Source organism: Zalophus californianus, chromosome 8, assembly GCF_009762305.2.
Source record: "Zalophus californianus isolate mZalCal1 chromosome 8, mZalCal1.pri.v2, whole genome shotgun sequence".
In the NCBI taxonomy this organism is placed as follows: domain Eukaryota; kingdom Metazoa; phylum Chordata; class Mammalia; order Carnivora; family Otariidae; genus Zalophus; species Zalophus californianus.
In genome coordinates this window covers 35,370,254-35,384,239 of record NC_045602.1, presented here as the reverse complement: position 1 = coordinate 35,384,239, position 13,986 = coordinate 35,370,254, and the positions used below count along the sequence as shown (strand labels likewise).

General features: G+C 38.6%; 1 protein-coding gene across 11 annotated transcripts in view; it reads right to left on the bottom strand.

Moving 5' to 3' along the window:
* Window positions 1-13,986, bottom strand: part of MTA3 (metastasis associated 1 family member 3) — a 217,352-nt gene that overhangs the window by 51,301 nt on the left and 152,065 nt on the right. For all 11 annotated transcript variants that reach the window (XR_003524570.2, XM_027621301.2, XM_027621297.2 and 8 more), the window contains one exon: window positions 1,947-2,135. Coding sequence is in view for 10 of the 11 variants with exons in the window: in XM_027621301.2 (XP_027477102.1) it covers window positions 1,947-2,135 (189 nt within the window). In the remaining variant the exon portion in view is untranslated. The remainder of the gene's footprint in view (window positions 1-1,946; window positions 2,136-13,986) is intronic.

Here is a 13,986-nt window from a genome sequence, read left to right as displayed (position 1 = left end):
GGCTAGCCAGCACATCAGACCCCAGACTGCTGTCATTCTACAAGCCTCCATGCTCCACACCTGGCCCTGTAGCTGGTCCAAGCATGCTCACACCTCATGCTCACTGCCACAGCAAGGGTACTCCAAAGCCAGGTCCAATGCCAACAGGGATCCCTCTGGCAATGATATATCCCATGGGAGAGAAAGAGATCAGGAGGTCCCCAGCAGCCTTTGCCACCAGAGACCCCAACAGCCGTCACTGCCACTGCAGATACCCGGAGCACTGGCTGTTGAAGACCCCTGCAATTTAACTGACACTGACCTCAGCTGATCAAGCTGATGGGCCTTCCCAAGAGCTGGAACCATCATACCCACCCTTCCAACACCCTTGTACCCACTGCAGGTGATGGGTCTCTCCCCACTAAAACCAGTCGGTAGAGTCTGGTAGAGGTGCCTAATCAATCAAATGCACAAACATCAACACAAGGCTACAAGAAATACGAAAAATTAAGGAAACATGACATCACCAAAGAAACAGTGATTTTCCAGTAACTGACCCCAAAGAAATAGAAATCTATGATTTCCTGATAATGATTTCAAAATAAGGGTTTTAAGGAAGCTCAGTGAGGTACAAGAAAATACAGATAGAGGGGTGCCTGGATGGCTCAGTCGGTTAAGCATCTGCCTCCAGCTCAGGTCATGGTCCCGGGGTCCTGGAATTGAGACCCGCATTGGGCTCCTTGCTCAGTGGGGAGCCTGCTTCTCCCTCTCCCACTGCCTGCTGCTCCGCCTACTTGTGCTCTCTTTCTCTGTCAAATAAATAAATAAAATATTAAAAAAAAAAATAGAAAATACAGATAGAACTGAAATCAGGAGATAGACTCCAAAATCAGGAAAACAATAAACAAAATAAGCTCAAAAGAGAAAGACATCATAAAAACAAAAATTCTAAAGCTAAAGAATACAATGAATTAAAAAAATGCAATACAGAACATCAATGACAGACATGACCAAGCAGAGAAAAGAATCTGTGAACTCAAAGACAGGTCATTAGAAATTATCTGGTTAGAGGGAAAAATCAATGAAAGAGAGTGTATCCAGTTAGCAGAAGGAAGGAAGCAACAAAGGTCAGAGGAGAAATAAATGAAGTATGAACTAGAAAAACAACAGAAAAGATCAACGAAACTAAGAGTTGCTTTTCTGGAAAGATAAACAAAATTGACAAACTTTAACTAGACTAAGGAAAAAAGTGAGAAGACTGAAATAAATAAAATCAGAAATGAAAACTAGAGTAGACATTACAACTCATACTGCAAGAATACAAAGATCACAAGAGACTACTATGAACAATTATATACCAACAAATTGGATAATCTAGAAAGGATGACTGCCATAGAAAGCTATCTATGGACTTCTCAAATAGAAATTTCCCCATTTCAAAGAGATTATAAGCTTCATTAAAGAGCGATTCCATAAATACAAAGACAAGTACATAATAGTAGATAAGATTATCTAGTATTCAAAATCCAAGTAAGATACCACATATCATTAAGAGGAGTCAAGGATTGAAAACCTATAAAGCATACTTTCCTACTCTGCTTTGGGTACAGGTTGTTTCCATATTAAAGGTCCACATCAAATTCAGGCTCAACAATTAATAAAATAACTAGAAAAATGTAAAAGGTCTAAGGGAGAGCAACAAACTTAAAAAGCAGAGCTCAGAAATATTTAGTGCAAAAGGTCAGAAAAGCTATCCATATTTTAACCTTGGAATTTATAGCTTCCTGACCCTGGGTCTTATAATTACTTCCCAAAACAAATGTCAATTTCTCCCTCAGGCTGTAAGACTAGCCTTCATTCTATGTGGTAAAAAAATTACTAAGTCATGAGCTTGCTAAACGGTTTATCAGATACCTAATAAAGACAAAAATATTCCCACCCCATTTTATTTGCAATTTTCTACTTACGAAGTCTTGACGTATGTCATTGAAGTCTTTGCCGTATTTTTCCAGTGCCTCTTCAAATAAACTAGCTTCAGAGGCTGACCACTCTTCCATTTCATCTCTGCATAAAACAGGTCCTCCAAGTGGTACTAAGACACTTATTGCACTGCTCAAATCATAGCTGTGCCGATACAACGTATCCATAGCATGAAACTAAAGAAAACAAAATGGAGAAAAAAGATCAGCTAGAAACTCAAACTTACTAGGTTATTTAAGAACAGAAATAACTAAAATGAATGATGCGGGATGCCTGGGTGGCTCAGTCGGTTAAGCATCTGCCTTCGGCCCAGGTCATGATCCCAGGGTCCTGGGACTGAGTCCCTTATCGGGCTCCTTGCTCAGCAGGGAGCCTGCTTCTCCCTCTGCCTGCCACTCTCCCTGATTGTGTTCTCTCTCTCACAAATAAAATCTTTAAAAAAATAAATAAATAAAATGCCTGATGCACTTAAAATTAACACTAATATACTTAGGTGTTTATTTTTTATTAAAGATTTTATTTATTTATTTGACAGAGAGACAGCGAGAGAAGGAACGCAAGCAGGAGGAGTGGGGGAAACTCCCTGCTGGGCAGGGAACTCGATCCCAGGACCCTGGGATTATGACCTGAGCCCAAGGCAGCCACTTAACGACTGAGCCACCCAGGCGCCCCCTTAGGTGTTTATTTTTTAAGTAACAAAATTAAGAAAAATTTAAACATCAGATTACTTATTTAAAATATCATTTATTGCTTTGGGGCGCCTGGGTGGCTCAGCTGGTTCTGCCTTCAGTTCAGGTAATGATCCCAGGGTCTTGGGATCGAGCCCCGCATCGGGCTCCCTGCTCAGCGGGGAGTCTGCTTCTCCCTCTGTCTGCTGCTTCCCCTGCTTGTGCTCTCTCCCTCTCTGTCAAATAAATGAATAAAATATTTTTAAAAAATAAAATAAAAATAAAGTATCATTTATTGCTTTAAGAAAATGCTGATTCATAACTTATAAGATGTGTATTTTTTAAAACGCATTCATTTGTTATAGTAGCCTAACTGTGAAGAGCCAGGGCCTCTTGGTGTTACACTGGGAAGCCAGTGTAACAGTGTAACACCATCCTCTTGGTTAAAAGTGCCAAAATCACTTCAGCTATTGTACAGGGTTGGCACAGCCTTCTTTGACAAAGGAAAAACAGATTATGTACCAGACAGAGAAAAAATATTCTCAGGTTGGATTAAAAGAATGATGTCCTAAGAACGAGAGATACAGAAAACAGAATTGAGAACGAAGGTGACACAAAACAAAACTACACATCCATGTTAAGCAAAACAAAAGTACATATCCATGTAAAAACAGTAACTTGGTTAGGATTTTGTAAGACCAAGAAGAGATGACCAGCCTTGCCTGAATCAACTAGGCTGGCATGGGTTTCCTATATATTTCAAGAGACGGTGATAGGAAAAGTAACTTGAAAGGAAGAAAGGGAGATTAGGATAATATACCTGGCTTTCTGCAAAAGTACCTTGGGTCTAGCTTACTTAAAAAACATTCTTCTTCCCACTGCTTCCCAGAAGCAGTGAATAAACTTCGGTTCCAAAACTTTAAGCTTGGAAAAACTTCAGATGGTTTTTCTACCAAAGAGAAAGAGATTCATTCATAACATGTATGCACATTTGTATGCGCAGCAGGAAAACTGCAAAACGGGATGATTGGCTCTGCCCTATCTGGATAAGCATATAGGTGTGGCCCAGATTTGGTTGGCAAGGTGACCAAATTCTTCCCAAGTGAGACCTAGTTCTATTTAAACTTTCTAACACATGAAAGCCAAGACTGCACCTTGTTCGCAAAGTATCTTATGAAATTTTCACAAAATGGGGAGAGCTTCACATCTATGCTACAATATAGCTCTTAAAATTTAGCTTGTGAGTTCCCTATTCATACAAGAATATAAAAATAGCTCAAATATCAACTAACATCTACTAAGGAGAAAGAATTATTGGCTACAGTATGCATTAAAAAGACATATTTAGGGCTCCTGGGTGGCTCAGTCGGTTAGAGGTCTGCCTTCCGCTCAGGTGATGATCCCAGGGTCCTGGGATAGAGCCGTGCGTCAGGTTCCCTGCTCAGTGAGGAGTCCTCTTCTCCCTCTGCATCTCCCTCTGTCCTTCCCCCAGACTCATGCTGGCTCTCTCTCTCAAATAAATAAAACCTTTTTAAAAAAAAGACATATTTACACTTTGATACATTAAGACATTGAAAAGGGTCTAGAATAGGAATTTGTTGACAGAGCTAAAGATGGGATTTTAGGACATACAGACATGTTTAAGGTATAGTAACTAACTGCTTTAACAAGGATTAACATTTCTCTTAAATAAATCACTGGATTCCACAAAACAAAAGCAAGTAGGAATTTCATTATCTATTCCCTAGTTATAATCACAGCTAAGACCACTGACCATGTATAGTCTTTTGCCGTATGTGTCACAATCAGGGAACAATAACTTCAATTTTCAAGAGAATTTCTTCCCACCCTTCTGCAGCAAGGGTTACAAAAATGTTAGAATTGACCTTTATTCTTTGCCTGTGCTCTGCAAACTTCAGAATCAACTGAACTCCACTTTTCTAGCTAACATTCTCACTTGACAGATTCAAGTTTAACTGTACCTACTATACAATGCTAAATAAGTTAACATCGTCCCTGAAACTATTGTTTCTGGATAACTGATCTATAAAAGTGAAAACAAAGTCCAATAGCATTTAGGGATCCCTTCAATTAATAATATATTACTATAAACAATTATTTTTGAAACTACATTTACGATGGGTAATAAAACTGAAAAAGATTCAATGGTATTCCAAATCAATAATTACACAAATTAACTGTGCTGCTGAGGTTCCTCAGGAGGGAGAAGTAATTTTTATAATTAACAGGTGCTCTGAAACCAAGTCACAAAATTAAATGAGTTTTTCTCAGCTGATATTATTCCAGCCACTCAAAGCATGAAAGGATTTTCAGTCTTTTCTTCATGTGAGATGAATGAAAAGGCTTTACTTACAGGCCCTTTTAAAAACGATAGGCTATTATCTAATAAGGTTTCAAAGAACCAAAGTAATATCATAGCCTTTAAAAGTGATTATGACCAAAATGTGAAGTGATAAGATTGTTGATTTGATTGTTTAAAGGTTCTTTTCTTTACAGACTGTTACTAAACACTGAAGTAATAAGCATTTGCATTCAGAAGACTAACTCCTGCTCTGTCACAAATCAAACGGAAAGAATGGGTCCAACTTACAGCTGACTGGAGGCTATGAAACCCCCAAAGCCCACTTTTGAAACACAGCTCAGAGGAGAGCGTCGTGGTGATCAGTATATGTAGAAAATAAACATCCCATCAGACGTATGCACTGTGGAATTCCTAGGGAATAATTTTATTGACAGTGATGACCAATTTCACAAAGAAAACCAGAGGATCACATTATGTGCTAGGAGTCCATATTAATTCCATCTTTCTGACACACATAGGTGACTCCTTCTGAATGGACTTTTATACAGTTTGATCTTACCCTAAAGAGCTGTAAGTAAAACACAGACTGAGACATCAAGTGAAGACTCTCAAAATTAGGCTAAGACACGGGAGTTTTACATATGACATATGGTTTATCAGTAAAGATAATAAAACTCCCAAGAGCTACACATGTAAAAGAACACACTGGCTGATTCCTTTTATTTTTTTAAGATTTACTTATTTATTTTAGAGAGAGAGTGAATACATGCGTGTGAGCAGGAGGAGGGGCAGAGGCAGAGGGAGAGAATCTCATGTTGACTCCTCACTGAACATGGAGCCCTACACGGGACTTGATTCCCGGACCCTGAGATCACGACCTGAGCAGAAATCAAGAGTCGGGTCGCTTAACTGAATGAGCCACCCAGGGGCCCCTGGCTGATTCCATTTAGATGAATTTTGAGTTCATCTCAAATGTTAATCCTTGTTAAACAATGTTAAACAATGTTAATCCTTGTTAAAGCAGTTAGTTACTATACCTTAAACATGTCTGTATGTCCTAAAATCCCAAAAGTAACACTTATTGGTAAGACAAGTCAAAATAATGATTACCTCAGAAGCAGGGGGTAAGGGGGTGATCACTGACTGAAGAGAGGCATGAGGGAACCTTTTGGGATTCTGGCAGTGTTCTTTATCTAGATCTGGGTGGTGATTACGTGAATGTACACGTATATAAAAGTTTATAAGCTATGCACCTAAGTGTACTTAATACACTTTATGTATACCTCAATTTAAAGACAAAGAATTTAAAGACTAAATGTAAAAAAACTGGCAGTCTTCCCTCTTAGATACTTTGCAAAGATACCATGTTTTCAATAGAGATACAGATACACACGACAAGATCCATTCAAATCTAAATTTAACAAGTCCTAAGAACTCAGCACAAGCTGTTCTCTCTGCCAAATAGTGGTGAAGGTGTTGTCACATTTCATCTCATTCATAACAGATGGAAATGACAAACAGAAGTATTTTAGGAGAAAGACTGACAATGAAATCTTGGCAGTGAAATTCTCATCTTTTGTTCATTAAGTAGACTCATACTATGGTAGACTAGATTATTATTCAGCAAATATTCACTCCCTCCCCTGGACCTCCATAGGAGAGTATTCTTCTACTCCACGGATACTGCATCTGGCCATGTGACTTGACTGGCAAGTAAGATCCTCAGGATATGTGACATAACAGAGCCTTGACATGTGTTTCCATGTCTGGACTTGCCCTCTTGAGCTACTGGCTTTTTTCACCAGAGGATGAGATCTACATGGAGCAGATCTGGACTTACCCTGCAGCTGGGCACCTAAAGTGGCCCAGTCTAGTTCAGCAGAATCCTAGACAATCCGCACAGGAGTATATAAGAATTAATGCTTGTTTTTATAAGCCACTGAAATACTGGGCAGTGTAATAAATACTGTGTTTTCCCTTTTGAGAATAAAGAACTTATTCACTCCATGCTAGATGTGCTGTGAGCAGACAGCCCTCAGCTGTCACCTTTGGAATGATCTCAATTTAAGAAAGATTCATCACCCACAGTCATGCCCTCTTCCTGTGGCAGCCTTCACCCAATGATACAGGAATATAAAGGTTCCACCTGTTACCCTGATTTGGGACAACCCTTCCAAGTGTCCCAGGGAGTTGGCTGAGGCCTTCATTCATACTGTACCATAGCCCACCTTCTTCCTCTGTTCAATCTTGCCTCCTTCCCTTCTCTTCCACAGGTGTTGACTCCTAATACATTTCCTACATACAAATCTCCATCTTCGAGTCTGTTTCTCAGAAACCCAGCCTGTAACATGTAGCATTATTTTGGCAATAGGTAACTGATACGTATATATATTCAATCCTAACTATTGATTTGCTCAGTTAGCATTTTACAAAAACTTTACATGTATACCTCCAGCACAAATTCTAGCATTCAGAACACTAAATCTATTTAAAAATTAATGAGCATATGGTTTTTTCTAAGCAGAAGGTAAATATAAACTCTCATGAGTATAAACTGTAAGCTATGATCAAGGCAAAACATTTTATATATAAAAGAGAAGTATGCCATCCATTCTCAATTTTTGCTTCAGTGCATAGTACTCAAATCAAAATCCCTCATTCATCATCAAATGTGTTAAGACTTAGTTGTCATTCACTCGAATCAATCTACAAGACACCCTGAGTCATGTCCTTATGTGCAGTCGTACCTTTTGATATTATCCCAAGAAAGCTACAGGTGGCAGGGCCACAGCAACCCCATGGTCCTAAATGTCATTTGCATGAGCAGAACTAGGAATTCTCCCCCTCCCTGGCTCTCATTTTAGACACAAACCAGATAAATATCTAACAATTGTGTGAGGACACTGAAGAACAACCAATACAGGCAAGGGGAGGCTAAAATAATTCAGGAAGAAGTATGACAGGTAAGCTCCCACTGACTTGAGTTTTTACCTTGAAGGCATTTTCTAGACTGCTACATGGCAGAATGGACAAAAACAGAAAGCTTCCTTTTTACTAGGCTTAGGTAAAATTGGGTAAGACCTGGGGAGCAAAATCCTACGAAGGATTATGTTCCAGGCCCTAAAGGAAATCACAGCATATTAAAAGAATTGGTATCATACGTGTTCTCCAACCACAACCCTCAAGGCAATTAAGATAAATTTATGAAGCTCATTTCCTTGGAAATTAACTCACAATTAATTGCAAAATTATAAAGTAAACTAAGAAATATTTAGAAACAGATGATAATAAAAATACTATGTATCAAAGTATAGGAGATACAGAGGTACTTTTACATTCTTAAATACTGATGATGGAAAAGTAGACAAAGTTGATGGGCTAAAGTCAGTCTTAAGCTGGAATAGGAATATCAGAGTAAACCCAAAGAAAAGTAGAAGGAAGAAAATAATAAACAGGAAAAAAAAAACTAAATAGAAAACATACAATAAAAAAATCAACTAAACTGAAATCTCATTCTTTTAGACAATAAAAAAGAAAAATCTGGTAAAACTATCAAGAAAAAAATGGGAAATGACACATATAAACAACAGGATGAAAAAGTAGTTATAACTGGAGACTTACCAAATTATCCTAATTAAAGAATACTATGAAAAATTACATTGATAAATTTGAAAATTTAGGGTAAAATAGAAAATCTCCTGACTTAACTCATCAAAACGGACTTAAGTAGAATAAAAACTTATTCTAATTATATCTAATTACAACCACAACCCAAACTAAGGGACATTCTGCAAAATAAATGGCCTGTACTTTCAAAATGCCATGGTCATGAAAGATAAAGAATGAGGAACTCTTCAGGACTGAAGGAAATTAAAGCGATGTGACAACTAAAAGCAATAAATGATTCTCAAGTAGATTTTGGACCAGGAAAATTTTTTTTTTTTGTTATAAAGAATATAACTGGAACAACTAGAAAATCTCACTAAAGCCTCTAGATTAGATAACAGTACTATAGTAAAGTTCATTTCCTGCCTTAATGATATATTTAAAAGGAAAAATAATTTCATATTTCACATTTTTTACCGCACTGGTAGTCTTATTAGTTTTAATTCTAATTTACAGCCTTAGAAACATGGATAGTACTCTTAAGTTTTAGGAAACTGAGTCTAAAATAAAATTATAGGAATTCTCAGTTAATCAATTTTAAATTCATTTTGAAGACTATATTTCTGATGTAAACTAATACCTAAAATGTTAATCTAAGATTTATACATTCTAGGGGCACCTGGGTGGCTCAGTTAGTTAAGCAACTGACTCTTGGTTTCAGGTTAGGTTGTGATCTCAGCATCATGAGATGGAGTCTGCTTGGGACTCTCTCCCCCTCTAGCTCTGCCCCTCCCCCCACTCTCTCTCTCTCTCAAATAAATAACTTTAAAAAATTAAAATAAAGATTTATATATTCTGCTGAGTACAGTTCCTTTAAATGTTGTAATGACTGTGATTTGCAAACCATCCCCAAATTCCCAGCACCCTCAAGGTCCTAAGTGAATATGTGATTTCACAACAGGACTCACAAATGAAGAGAACGAAGTACATGATTAATGGCTAGCATTTTTTTATAGAGTTAATATCTGAAGAATAAAATTACTATTGGTTAAAGTCAACGTTCTCTTTTCAGAAAAGTAAGTTAATCACTTTTTCCATGTTTTTCTTGATGGAAAAATTTTTACTGTAAAAATTATAGCTTGTTTTAGGGGGAAGATCTTTAAAATCGTATAATTTCCTTGTAACAATTACATTAAAATGGGGTGCCTGGGTGGCTCGGTCGGTTGAGTGGCTGCCTTCGGCTCAGGTCATGATCCTAAGGTCCTGGGACTGAGCCCCGCATTGGGCTTCCTGCTCAGCGAGGAATCTGCTTATACCTCTCCTTCTGCCCCTTCCACCCCCGCCGTCGTGCACACATGTGTGCGCGTTCTCTCTCTCTCGAAAAAAATTATATTAAAATGTATGATCGATCATAACCTAATGACCATATTCAAACTTGATACTACTACAATGACAGTAAATATATGACAAAAGCCCTTTTAGACAATCAATAATGCCATAATCAGAAGAAAGTAAATGAGACTCAACAAAACTGGGGGGGGGGGGCGGGGAATGTATCATTGTTATCATCATCTCAACAAACAACTAATATTACTGAGCCCTCACTGTGCCAGACACTGTTCTAAATGATTTACAAGCATTACCTCGTTTAATTCTCAAATTGATGCCATATGGTAACTCAGAGATAGACTTTTCCAGAGGCTGGAAAGAGGCTGCCAGATATCTTGTTCAGGACACCGAAACATCATATACTCTCTCCCAGTGAGGACACAGCCTCAGGAGCCAGAAGAGCCCAGTATTTGTGACTATTACCTTAAACAAAGGTGCATAAACTGTTCAATGTAATTTCTTCTGCAATGTTGATGGAAGCTCAAAAAGACTTGTACCACAGCAATAAATCACTTATCTTTTACCCAATCTGGGCAGCCAATTTCAGAATTCTATGCCCCTCAGAGAATCCAGGGGCCCAGGAGAAACTGCTCCGAGGCATGCTCTGGGGAGCCACTGCAGATCCATCAAGTTCTCTATGCTCGCACACATACATCTCAATTTATAGAGGTGTGTCTGTATACCCTCTTCTTGTCAAAAGATAGCCCCCTAAGGCAGGACAGGTAGGTTTTATATTACTATTATTCCCACTGCAGAGGCATGGGTAGGTTAAGTAATTTGCATAAGGCTAAATGGATCATAAGCTATAGATCCAGGGGAAAAGTCCACAGAATCATAAAAGTGTATCTGTTTGTACCCCATGTTCATAGCAGTATTATTCACAATAGCCAAAAGGTAGAAGCAACCCAAGTTTCTACTGACAGATGAATGAATATGATAAAATATTTTACAGCCTTAAAAGGGAAGGAAATGATGACAGACATTACAATTTGGAAGAACCTGAAGACATTATGTTAAGTGAAATAAGCAAGTTACCGAAGGGCAAATACTGTACAGTTCCACTTTAATGAAGTACCTAGAATACTCAAAATCACAGCAACAGAAAGTAGAACGGTGGTTGCCAAGGACTGGGGAATAGGGAGCTATTCTTTAACGAGCACAGAATTTCGGTTGGGGAAGATGAAAACATTCTGGAGATGGATGCCAGTGATGACCATACGACAATGTGAATGCTTCAGGCCAGAGAACAGTACATTTAAACACGGTTAAAATGGCAAATTTTATGTTCCGCCTACTTGACCACAGGTTTTAAACCAGTATATCCAATGCCTAAAACTTTCTATAATTCCTGGTCTTTAGACTGTGTGTATGTTCAGCTCCAGTGACACAATGAAGCTAGAATTCAAGTATATAATCACTTAGTGATGAGATGCATTCAGTAAAAGATTCATTAAAATACTAAGTAACATTTTAATAGAAATAACATACTCCAATGACCTATTTTAATAAAACCTATTGTCTTATGTCCCAGAGATAGAAACTAATTTATTCATTCTCAGATAGTTACTGAACACCTAGGATATATACCAAGAGCTCTACTTGGTGCTGGGAATTCACCAGTGAGGATGTTGAGGATGCAGTCACTGTACTCATGAATGCTACAAGCTGATATGTAAGGAATGGGAAGAAGAGAGCCAGAGACACACATTAATGAAATAATCACAAAAACAAGGGTTTAATTACAAACAACTAACATGGAGGACTCTGGTTGGTTCTCTACATGAGCACATCACAAAGTAACCGGCCTTAGATGGGCGGATTAGGCAAGACAGGAAGAAAGATGAAGAGTTAAGGTGGGGCTGTGAGGGCATCCAGGCAAAGGGAAGTGAAACTGCAATGGTCCTGGGGCAGGAGGCAGACCACGGACCAAAGGAAGGCTACAGCCTGGCTAGTCCCAGAGGACACAGAGGAAAGTGTCAGGGCAAGAGACTGGAGAGAGGGGCCAGGCAAAACAGGTTTTTGTTGTTGTTGTTGTTTTTGACTGTCTTAAGGATCTGGGTTTTTACCCTGAAAGCAATTAAAAGCCACTAAAAGGATGTAAGATAGGAGACAGCAAAATCAGAACTGCATTTTTAAAAAGATCAGATAAGAGAATTAGAGATGTTCCAGGATGCAGTCTCCTCCCTATAAAAATCAGCACAGTCTGACCTTTCTCACAACCAGACTCAGCACCACAAAACCTGTCTCTAGTAATGATTCTGTCACTAATTAAATATGAATCTTTATACAAGTTACTTAACTATTACCTCTAATACGATCTATCCTTGAAGATTTCTAAGGCCCTGAACAACTCAAAAAACTCTTCTTCTCAGATCCTGTCCTCCAACTTGCTTTAGTCCTCAGGATCCAAGGAAAAGAGAATCTAGTACCTATATAATTCCTGAGACTGAGGCTCCCTACCAATGCACATGGCATTCCGCCCCTCCACCCACAGGGTGCGGACAACAGACAGGAGGTATCAGGCTAGGCCTTCCACCAACTACCACTTACTGACCACCTCTGGGTTTACTTAGTTCTAAGGAATTCTGTTTCCACAAAGGGGAGAAGAGAGGTCAATGGAGGTTGTAAACTGATTTTGTTTCTTTGCATATTATACAAAGTACACTTTACAATTTAATGAAACGAGGGTGAAATCTATAAAGCCTCCATGACAACTTCATTTTTTTAACAATTATAAATCTTTTAAAGTATCTTAAAGCAGTGTTTGAAATTCAGTCTAGCTACGATTTTAACAGATCTCAAAACAAGGACGTCAGACCTAGCGATCTGCAGGCAGCTTAATTACCTGCTCCCAAAACATTACTGGTGATTCGACAAGTAGCATACTGAGTCTAGGATAAACAGATGCTTCGGATTAAGAATGCTGAAAGCCAGATGCAGTCCTTACAGGAAAAACCACAAAGAAAATCACCTAGAACAGGCCCCCTGAGGTCCTGCAGTTCTAGAACTGCCCTCTCTGCAGTGGGAGGTCTTCAGATAACACAGTCTGGTCACCTGACGGAGATAGGTACTAACCTGATCTATACAGAACTGAAAACACTGACAGAAAAAATAAGAACTTGACTCTCCAAATTCAACTGAATGATGAATCTAATTTTCATTTAACGGCACAAAACAACTTAGCAGCTTTTCATATGGCCTTTTGGGAAAACAATTTGTAAAATTCATGTTATCAACATATAATTAATCAATATTTAGCCACTTCCTCTCAATTCTATAGTAATGCCCCAGGATCTTATATGTTAACATCAGAGTAGAAGGCACGATACCACTGGCCAAACAGGATTAAAGGTGCAGGTCATGGCATCTGAAATAACAAAGGGCATCGATTTCTTCCTGCTTTTGTGACTTCTGAAAGATGTCAATTTTATGGCGCTGAAAATAATCTGAACCCAAGGGGCAGCTGGGTGGCTCAGTCAATTAAGTGTCTGCCTTCAGCTTGGGTCATGATCTCGGGGTCCTGGGATGGAGCCCCACAATGGGCTCCCTGCTCAGTGGGGAGCTTGCTTCTCCCTCTCCTCCCCACCTGTGCATTCTATCTCATCACTGTCTCTCTCTCTCAAATAAATAAAATCTTAAAATAATAATAATAATCTCAACCCAAGAACAACATACAGAAAAAGTCCAAGTAAAGCTGAACCTACAGTAGTTAGAACAGGAAACCAAAGCATTTCAATGTTGCAGACAAAAGAGCAGATCTTCAGTGCTGCCTAATCCAAGACAGACAACAATACAGATTTTTAAACCCAAACCATTTTAACGAGAGTGAGAGAGAAGAGGTAATCTGGGAGAGAGAATTCCTCAGTCAGAGTCAAGAACAGATCAAATCCTGTCTCTGAAACCAGCTGTACAAACATGACAAAACACAATTTCCTGGGCCTCTGAGTACACTTCTGCTTTAAAAGGTAACAGAGTAATAAACAATTTAAGATAATAGATGTAATACAAAAGTGGCTCCCCAACTGCTAAATACGAAAGGAA